The sequence below is a fragment of the Elephas maximus genome, chromosome 2 (genome assembly GCF_024166365.1).
Source record: "Elephas maximus indicus isolate mEleMax1 chromosome 2, mEleMax1 primary haplotype, whole genome shotgun sequence".
NCBI classification, from domain to species: Eukaryota; Metazoa; Chordata; class Mammalia; order Proboscidea; family Elephantidae; genus Elephas; species Elephas maximus.
Window position 1 is genome coordinate 163,269,171 of NC_064820.1, and position 10,784 is coordinate 163,279,954.

A 10,784-nucleotide genomic window follows, 5' to 3' on the forward strand; every position below is an offset into this window, starting at 1 on the left:
AACAGGTATACACACAGAAAGCAACGTCCTTTGACGGTTAACAGGGTTGGGAGGGGGAGGAAGGGGAACCACTTTCTAGATCTTGGATGCTTGATGTTTTTGGTGATGGGAAAGGCAATACCCAATATGGGTGAAGTCTGCACAACTCGACCAAGGGAAATGAAGACACTAAGCAGTGTGCAAGAATAAAGGACAATTCTGCTAAATGCTATAACATACAATTTTGGAATAACAGTAACAACAGCCAAAAAATATGTATGTGGTTACACAGGTAGATGTGCATGGATACATGTGTATAGGAAGGCATATGTGAGCACACACATGCGCATATATAGGTGTACCTACAAGCACATGTTTGTGTGTGCTGTACATATATGCATATAAATGATAAAGGACATAAAGGGTCCCATTATGAAGACTTCCTAGACATATTAAAACACCTCAAAGCATTATTTACTGGGTTAAAAGGCTTAGGATCGTAGTCTTGTGGGACAACTCGGTCAATTGGCATAGCATAGTTCATAAAGAGAATGCTGTACATCCTAGTTTGGTGAGTAGCATCTGGGATCTTAAAAGCTTGCGAGCAGCTATCTAAGATACAACTATTGGTCTCTACTCATCTGAAATAAAAGAGAAGGAAAGAAACCAAAGACTCAGAGAAGAAACGAGTTCACAGGACTAATAACCCGCACAAATCATGGCCCCATCTGGCCTGAGACCAGTAGAACTACATAGTGCCTGATCGTGACACCAGAGAAGGTCCCGGATAGAATGGGAGAAAGATGTAGAACAAAACTGAAATTTCATAAAAAGGCCAGACTTACTGTACCAATAGATACTAAAGCAAGTCTCAAGACTATCGCCCTAAAATACCTTTTGAACTTGGAACTGAAGCTACTTCCAGAGGCTACCTTTCATCCAAATAATAGATTGAATTATCAAATGAACAGTATTACCTGTGAGTACTGTGCTTCCACAAATAATCACCCATATGAGACCAAAAGGTCAACCAAAAAAACCAAACCAAATCGGATGCCGTCAAGTCCATTCCAACTCATAGCGTCCCTATGGGACACAGCAGAACTGCCCCGTAGTGTTTCCAGGAGGTGCCTGGTGGATTTGAACTGCTGACCTTTTGGTTACAGCCATAGCTCTTAAAAACTATGCCATCAGGGTTTCCAAAAGGTTGACACTTACCCTAAATAAAATGAGAAGGTAAAGAGGGGCAGGGAAGTTAGATTAATGGAAACAGAACAAACAGAATGGAAATAATGAAAACGTTGACACATTGTGAAAAATGTAACCAACCTCCTGGAACAATTTGTATAAAAATTAAGTGGAAACCTAATTTGCTACATAAACTTCCCCCTGAAACACAGTAAAATATTATTTAAGAAAAAAAGAGTTACAACTCTAAGGTAAACTTCTCAAAAGAGCCTGCCAACATTCCCAGCTATAACTGACTTACCTGCTCTGTGTTTCCCTAGCGTTATTATCAAATTATAGAGTTAATATTTCTACTTGTCAGTCTCCACTTTTATAATGTGAGCACCCTCAGGGCAGGAACTCCTTCAGTACTAGCAGAACATCTAGAATATAATAGGTATTTGCTCAGTAACCCATGGCCATCAAGTGGATATCCACTCCAGCCACCCTATAGGACAGAGTAGAACTGCCCCATAACATTTCCAAGGAGCACCTTGTGGATGTGAACTGCTGACCTTTTGGCTAGCAGCCGAACTCTTAACCACTAGGACACAAGGGTTTCCATGTTTGCTATTTGCTGAATAGATGCTCTTTAATTGGTAAACTGTAGGAAGGAAGGTAAAGAGAAGAGGTTATCTTACTTACCTCAAAATGAACTACTAAAAAACTTCCTTACACTTCTCATCTTTTAAGACTCCATTACCAAGATTTTTATTTTAAGTTTGTCATTGGCCTATTCGCCATGTCAAACCCAGCCTCTCTAGGTGCTCCCTTCCCTCCTTAATTCTACTCTTCTGTAACTTTAAACTACTCTCCCCTCTACTAATAGAAAAATTTAGGTCTTCCCCAACGTCTAACCCCAAACTGGCATATCCAATCCATTATTTTTGCTCACCAAAACAGATAGCGCCCACCACCTCCTAATGGAACCCACCCTGCCTTTTTTCTTCTTGACCGTATCTTTGGAGTTTTATCCTCAGCTCAAGTGACTGAAAAATATACTTATCAAAACATAATAATACTAATTCTATATCATTCCACACATGCCCTGATGCAGGTCCTCACCTTAAGTTCTGGTGAATGTCATATTTTCTATCTTCTTGCACTGCACTCCTGAAGTAGAGAAAATACATTTTCTGTAGTGTTTTAGTATCAAAGAGAGAATATATCTCTCGTTTAGCTGTATAAGCTGTGGTTAAGTCTTTAGTCTTTGAAAACGTCAATTACTTGCTCTGGAATCTGTCTCACGATTGTTCTTTTGTAGAAAAACAAATTCTGTTGTAGAAAAACAAGGTAATCAAGATATTTTGGTGTTGATTAAACTGTGTTTCTCTCCCAGGGGACAAAAACAATGAGTGATATCATCAAGACCCGAGATAACTGCGCAAAACCCGGATCCATCTTGTGACCGAAACCAGGGTGGCATAAGAGACCTGTAAGACGTCAACAATAGGTCACTTCATCCTATGTCCCCCTCAAAGAAGAATCAAAATTCCAGGAAATCTCTAAACCCTGACCCTCTCGCTCTAAAACCGTCTTGTAGCCCTCTTGGGGCAGACAGAATCTGGGGGAAATTTTGCTCCCTCTGTCTCTTGAACACGGTGTTCAATAAAGCCCTCTTGCTGCCTACTTTCTCCTATCTCAGTATCCGCTTGTGGCAGGCAGCTCAAATCCGCGATTTGCGGTACCACTCCTAAGTCTAGGGAAGGAAAGGGGTTCAGTCCAAAGGCAGGGAGCCTGAGAAAACGGTAAAACCAGGAAAGCTGCCATGCTGACCACTATTACCAAAAAAAGTAGTTCCATAAAGAATATGCAATAAACCCAGGGTGATAAATTCCTCAAGAGTCGAATACTTCATCTGTAAAACAAAGAAACTAACTCTCTGACAAAGTTGTTATGAAGGTCAAATTTTATAAGAGATATGAAATTACTCATATTCATTTAAGCACTTAGGTAAGGCAGCAATATATGAAAATTATGCTGGCTTTATTGAGTCTTAGTAGCCGTTGAAATAACATGAGCAATCAACTATCTTTCACAAGCATAGAATCCCCACGACTGAGCAAGAGTTTCTGATCTCTTTCCAGGATTCTGTTTTTGTAAAAACTGTTTCACAATTGAGGCAGAAACTCTTGACGGATATAAGGCAAGTCCCAAGCAGGTTGAACAGATACCAGAAGGTCGCTTTTTCTGCCTCCACCTGACTGTCCTCAGCCACTTCAGCCCCATGAGATCCAAAGCCTTTGTCCTGCTCTTGGCCCTGGCACTAGCGACCATCTTCAGTGAGTATCTCCCTCCTGACACTGCCCCTGCCCTGATACCAACAGCTCCGTGTCCCTTTCTGTCCACATAATTTGGGGATACTCTTATCACATAGATAATAAGGGAAGTGTTTTGAAATGCGTTTTTGGTCTCCACTAATAATCACAATATCGTATAAGAGCAGACTTCTTAACGGTCATCTAAGGCCAAATCTTATCTATGGGAATGCATTCTGTAAGATCCTTGAGAAGTGACCATCTAGCCTCTGCCTTGACTTGATATCCCTATTTATGGGACCCTCACTTCTTTATAAAATAGTCTAACCCGTTGTGGGGCATGAGTTATTACATTCTTCTGCTGTCCTTATTAAAGTAAAATCTGCCTCCCTAGAATTTTCAACCACTGATCCAATGTCTACCACCTATGTCTGCTATATTACAGCAAACACTCCATAAATACAAAATTCACTTGCTTTTACAATATTTACTGAGCCCTGATTATGAGGTAGAAAAAAAATAAGACATTTGCCTCATTATCATGTAATTTTGTCCACATTTAAATCCCCCTCCAAAGAAGAAAACTAAAAAGGTCTGTGTTAAAGAGATTCCACCTTTGATATTACTTTGATACACAGCTCTGGAGACAGTCCTATATTTTTAGTGCATATTGAGAACCAAAACAAATGAAATTAATTTTTTTCTAATGAGATTAGACTCTTCCAGAATCTAATTTTCTTTCTCTCTCTCTTTTTTTTCCAGATGTAGAATGTGTCCAAGGGGGGCAACAGGTCAGTACATCCATCTTGGTATAAAAGCCCTACTTTTATGTAATTTAAAAATATGTATCAGAAAGGGAAATATTTGATAAAAAACAATACACATTAAATTTTTTTTTATTTTGTTGTTGTTGAGAATATACACAACAAAACTTAACATCGATTCAACAGTTTCCACATGTACAATTTGGTGACATTGATCACAAACTTTCATCTGTGTCACTGTTCTCATCCTCATTTTCTGAGCTCTTCCTCCCCCGTTAACATAAATTCACTGCCCCTACAGTTCCTATCTAGTCTTTCAAATCACTGCTATCTAAATAAATTTTTATATATTCAAAGATTATTTTTGAAGTAGCAAAACTGGTTTTATCTCAAAAAATATAGACAGATCTTTCTGAAAGAGAGGTGGTAGAACAAAGTGGTTAGATACCTTGCATTGAGGTTATAAAGTCCCGGGTTTGAATTCTAGCTCTGTGATGGTGTGGTCCTGGGTAACAGCACCTACTTAATGGAATTGTTATGAGGCTTAAAGTTCTGATGTTTGAAAAGTGCTTAGCAGAGTACCTAGCACATAGTATGGGAAAGCTCAATAAGGACAAGTCATGATTCTTATAATTTTTAAATGGGTTCTACTCATCGTTGTTCTCTACCTTAGAGAATGAAGATCTTAATTTACTTTTTCTTCATGACTCCGAGTTAATATAATGGCTATTTCCAAGAAAATCTAGGTGTGATAGTAAACACTTTAAACCAGCAGTCAAGCAATTTGGGTTCTAGGTCAAGCTCTGCTACTTATCCCTTTAGTTCCTTTACTATTGGTTTAATGGTATACAAATGACTTTTTATGCCTGTGAACTTCCTAGGTAGTCTGTTATTCAGATTCTAGTGCTTTTAGCGTCAGGGTGGGTCCCTTTTGAAACGCGTGAAGCTCAACAGACCCGAGTTGGAGCCTTACTGTTACTTAGAGTGAGCATTCTGTTAGGTGATGCTTCCTGGATGTGTTAGTTTTTGTAAATTTTTGTCTTTTTTTTCTTTATGTCTGTGAGATAAGGTTTACAAGCATAAATATGGCTTTCCTGTGAGATAGTTCGGGAGCCCTGTTTTTCTGTGTCCTATTTTTTATGTGGAAACCCAGAGTTTCCCCATGCAACCTAATGAAAGGGTGTCCGCAATAAATTCTCTATTTTTAAATTCTTATTGGTATATTGTCATACCACAGATGGGTGGTATGCCTTACTAGTGGCTTGCATTACCAGATCATATTTCTCAACATCCATATTACCAAGCAAAAATTTAAACATGCTCAATTAGTAAGCATGCATTCTAATATTGAAAACACACGCTATCAAAAAAAAATTTTTTTTGTTTTAATTTGGTAACTAAAGGGCTATTATCTATGTGACTCTAGAGTCTGGGCAATTTCCTTCACCTTTTTGAGTCTTCTGTATTTTCTATTGAAGAAAATAATTGCGTTAAGAATATAAATTTTGGAGTCTGACAGACTTGAGTTCAAGCCATTCTTCGTGATTTAGTACCTGTGTCAGAATGAAAATGGTTAATGAATGCCCAGTATTTGGTAGTTTCCTGGTTATACTGTGAGTATGACATAAAGGCTGGGACTCAGGTTTGAACAGGCGAGGAGGGGAAGTGAAATCATGATGGAATATAATTATCAAGGGGCACTGCAAGCCATTCTGCTCTGACAGTCTCTACGGTCCTCCTACAAATATATACTAAATTTTGCATTGCCAGGACTCAGCTCAGCCCCAAAACTTAGAAGGTATGTGTAATACAGTAGCTGAAAGAACGACTTACTTAATGGAACATATCTAGAGGAGATAACATGGTCAACTTTAAATTTGAGCATATTTCTAGCTATCTGAGTGGAGCTCTTCAATACTCAGTCAAACATTATGCCTAGAGCTCTGGGATGAAAAGAGCTGGAAACTCTGCCTTTTATGTAAAACTGGAGCTTGTATAGACCTGGAAATAAAACCAAGGGCAAAAATAATAGCTAATATTTATTCATAACCCTGGTGGCAGAGTGGTTAAGAGCTCAGCTGCTAACAAAAAGGTCAGCAGTTGGAATCCACCTGCTGTTCCTTGAAACCCTATGGGCCAGTTCTGTTTTGTCTTAGAGGGCTGCTAAGAGCCAGTATCGCCTTGAAGGCAAAAGGTCATTTATTCAGTATTTTCTATACCGGGTACTATCCTGTGAATTGTACACACATCTTCTATATGTGTTCTCCTGTACTTTTCACTTCAACCTTATGATCTAATTGTTATTACCTTTATTTTGCATATAAAAGACACCAAGACATAGAAAGGTAAAATAATTTTCCCAAGGTCATACAGTCAGGTTTGAATTCAGATGTGTTTGACTTTATTGTCCACACTCTTTGTTATGCTCATAGATGAAAACCCCAGAAAATCCATTTTTTTGGTAGTAGTTTACCTGCTCCCATAGACAGCTTACCACCTGGGATTTGCTCCAGGAATTTTGAACAGTGGTTCTTAACCACAATGTTAAGATACACTAATCTGTCTATATGAGTTCTGTAGTGTATAATTTGTTACAAACAATTATCCACAAATGTTGCCAATGATTTACGAGTTCTTATAATTACACTACCCATCGCCATCAAGTCAATTCTGCCTCATAGCAACCCTACAGAACAGAGTACAACTGCCCAATAGGGTTTCCAAGGCTGTAATCTTTATGGAAGACTGGCACATCTTTCTCCCGCGGAGCGGTTGGTGGGTTTGAATGCTGACCTTTCAGGTAGCAGCTGAGCACTTAACCATTGTGCCACCAGGGCTCCATAATTATAGTAGCTATTTTTTTTTTCCTATAACATATTTCACACTTGCATTCAGATAGTACATTTTGAGTTAGAGAGAGAGAGGGAAAATTCATACAGAAAATTGATCACACATCCTGTGAGAGTGGCTACACTTGTGAGCACATTGCGTGTGTTGACAACTGATGTATCAACGAGTACAGTAGAAAGGACCCTGTTTTAGAATAAATTCTGATTTTGTAACCAGCTACCATAAAGAAGTGTATGACTCATGATTTTATACCTGACATAAAAACCCTTTACACTTGATATATCTTAAAGGGGTTAGATGAGGACAACCAAAATACAAAAACATAAAATGACAGTCCTCCGAGCTTGATTGGTACATTCCAAATCCTGAAATAAACATTTGGTTGAGAAAGTTGAAGGTTTTTAGCATTTTTTTCAGGTTGATTGCAGCCGTTATAAAAAGTTACCAAAAGGAGAAGAGAGAGCTTGTTATCTAGTATATGCACCAATTTGCGGCTCTGATGGCCACACTTATGGGAACGATTGCGTCTTCTGTGATGAAGTTGTGTAAGTATTGCTATGTTTCCTTTTCCGGACTTAGGGTGTAATTACGTGTGAAGACAAATGTACCGCAATTGAAAGAAGTGATTTGGACATAAGAAATATGTGAATCATTACACATTGATTCTACGGAATAGAATTTTCCCAGTTTATAGCATTTGGGTGTACCTGCTCTCATTTTATTCCTACGTATTCTGGCCATAAGAGTGAATCAGAGAATCTCAGAATCTCCAAGTCGAGAGGAAAATTAAGGATCGTGGAGTTCAACTTTCTCTTACTAATCTATTGTTTAAACTATCTCTATACAACAAGTCACCAGGTGGTCTAAAATCCATGTTTGATTATTTCCAGGGACGAGGAATGCCCCTCTCCTAGGCATGACAGTCCACATCTGTTAGAATGAGCCACATTTGTTGTTTTACTTCAGAAAATAAGTGTTGATATATTAGCAGCCCGAATGATTGGTACAAAAGAAAAAAAAATCTGAAGAACCTGAAGACCTTGTTCTATTTCAGAGTATGATTTATCAACAAAATACATATTTAAGCTATAGTAAAATTTAAATTTAAAAAATGTAATAGATAAAAGTAATTTAAAGGTTACAAAGTAGTAATCTCAAAGATACATTAGCATCTGGTCAAAAAACATAAAATGATGAAGAATATACTAGAATGTACAGAAGCATGTAGTTGCCTTTAAGTATTTTCAGAATATTCATGAATAAAAACAAGCACCTAGCCCCGAGAATACGCGTCCCAGACACCATTCTAGCTCACTACTGAAGTCACTCCTGAGGTTCACCCTTCAGCCAAAGATTAGACAGGCCCATAAAACAAAACGAGACTAAAGGGACACACCAACCCAGGGGCAAGGATAAGAATGCAGGAAAGGACAGGAAAGCTGGTAAGAGGAAACCCAAAGGCAAGAAGGGAGAGTCTTGACAGTTCGTGGGGTTGTTAACCAATGTCACAAAACAATATGTGTACTAATTGTTTAATGAGAAGCTAGTTTGTTCTGTAAACCTTCCTCTAAAGCACAATAATAAATAAATAAGTGAAAAGAAACAAGCACCTAGTATACATGGCAAATTGTTCTAGTTCTTTCTGAATAAAAAAGAAATTAAAATCTGTTACGAAAAAAGGGTTTCTAAGTGTATGTCTCTTAAAAGAATCATTAAAATAATAAATAATGCAACATTTTACAACCAAACATCAGTTGTTAAAATCTTAAATTGCCATCATTCCTTTGAAAAATGTCAGTTATTGCAGAGACTCAGATATGTTTTCTGGTGAAGTTTGAATGAAATGCATATCGTCTCCGAGTTTCTTATTTGTTGCTATTTTCTCTCCACAGGAAAACTAACGGGAAACTTAAATTTGCACATTTTGGAACGTGTTGAATCTATTTGGAAATTCTGAAATATCTTTTAATGAATCTGTTCAGGACAGACCCATGACACATTTCTCCTTCCGTATAATCTATGCCACATTGAGTAATCTTGTCCTATCATGTCTTGATTTGATTGTCAAATAAATTAGGCCTACCTGCAATATATGTCTGAATCATTTTGTCTGGGAGTGGAATCCTTTAGATTTGCTTTATTTTTCAGTGGTGGCAAATAGGCCACCTTGCGGTGGACTTGGAAGAAGAAATTGTCAATTAAGACCAGTAGTGGGATCCAGAAAATCAAATGCCCTAAAGCTTCTGCCTTCTTCTTACCCAGGCTAGAAAAATACCCTATGGGTGTTACTTAATTTCTGTGTATTCCTGAAACATGAACAGATAACGAGGGAGATGTCAGGCACAAGACTCAGAAAATGCAATTTTTCTATATGTCTCTTGAGTTTAAGATATTGAAAGTCAGCCCTGGATTGGGCCTGATCTCTGATTGTTTCCTTACCAAAAGGCCTGTTTGTAAAACATGGCTGGTAAAATGTGGCCCGTAAAGTAGTACAACTTCTCACGGATTCGTTGACGTCATCCATATTTTTGTTTTGATTTCAGGTCTAGGGTCTGACACTTATCCTACTATTAGATAATGTGTTACTTAGAGAGCATAGAGTGTGTGTTGCTAATTTTGTAATACATTTGTGCATCCATTCAATCAACAAGCATCTGTTAATGCCTACTTTGGGTCAGTGTCTGTGTTAGGTTTGGGAGAATAGTGAACAGATAAGATTTGGTCTGTGTCCTCTTTGAGTTTATACTCTAGGGGGAATTTTCCATGCTCGGAACAACATCTTGCATAGACCTTATACTATACAAATGTTTTCAAAAATTGAGTTGAAAATGAAGCAACATTTCCTTCGTATTATAATGGAGTTACATTATGCATGCATGCCCAAACCCACTGCAGTTGAGTTCATTCCGACTGATAGCAACCCCATGGTACAGAGTAGAGCTGCCCTATAGAGTTTCCAAGGAGCACCTGGCCGATTCGAACTGCTGACCAAGTCTTGGTTGGCAGTCGTAACACTTAATCCCTACACCACCAAGGTTTCCATACAAGCATAAGACATAGGAAATCTAATTTTATATTCTCTGCAAAGAGAAAGAAAAAGAAAATAGAGCCGAGCCCTTCTGAGCTGTGTTCTAGTCTCGCAAAGCCCGTACAGATTCAGGGACCAAGGCTGTCCAACACAGTGAGCTCTCTCTCCATTCCGCACCTTGTCCCAGACTGATCACCATTCTTAGAACCTCCCATGCACGCTGCACTTCTGCACATGCTGGTCATTCTCACAATTCCCTTTCTCACTTTCTGTCTCACTGATTTTCATTCATCATTGATCTAACCCTAATGTCATTTTCTCTAAAAAGTTTCTCCTGTGTAATTAATTGGTCCTCCAAGATGAGCATCTATCACATTATAATCTCATTAGCTCTTTAACCATTTATCTCCTCTGCTGTATTATGAAGGGACCCCTGTTGGTACAGTGGTTAAGCACTGGGCTGCTAACCAAAAGGTCAGTGGTTTGAACCCACCAGCCTTTCCAAGGGAGAAAGGTGTGGCAGTCTGGTTTTTGTAAAGAGTACAGCCTTGGAAACCCTACAGGGCAGTTCTACTCCGTCCTATTGGGCCGCTATGAGTTGGAATCAACTCAAAGGCAACAGGTTTTAGTTTTCTATATTATGAACTGACAGCTGCCATGTAATAGGAGTTCAGTTAA

General features: G+C 38.5%; 1 protein-coding gene across 1 annotated transcript; it reads left to right on the forward strand.

Annotated features, from left to right (window-relative positions):
• Window positions 1–3,357: 3,357 nt before the first annotated feature.
• LOC126070134 (serine protease inhibitor Kazal-type 9-like) lies at window positions 3,358–9,151 on the forward strand. The gene is made up of 4 exons (XM_049874009.1): window positions 3,358–3,488; window positions 4,227–4,255; window positions 7,496–7,623; window positions 8,971–9,151. Exons 1-4 carry the CDS (start codon window positions 3,434–3,436, stop codon window positions 9,014–9,016), a joined length of 258 nt encoding a protein of 85 aa, XP_049729966.1. The 5' UTR covers window positions 3,358–3,433; the 3' UTR covers window positions 9,017–9,151.
• Window positions 9,152–10,784: the final 1,633 nt, after the last annotated feature.

Coding starts and splice junctions, on each gene's coding strand:
- LOC126070134 (XM_049874009.1), top strand. CDS start 3,434: ATGAGATCCAAAGCCTTTGTCCTGCTCTTGGCCCTGGCACTAGCGACC. Junction 3,489..4,226: donor GGCACTAGCGACCATCTTCA/GTGAGTATCTCC, acceptor TTTTTTTTCCAG/ATGTAGAATGTGTCCAAGGG. Junction 4,256..7,495: donor GTGTCCAAGGGGGGCAACAG/GTCAGTACATCC, acceptor CATTTTTTTCAG/GTTGATTGCAGCCGTTATAA.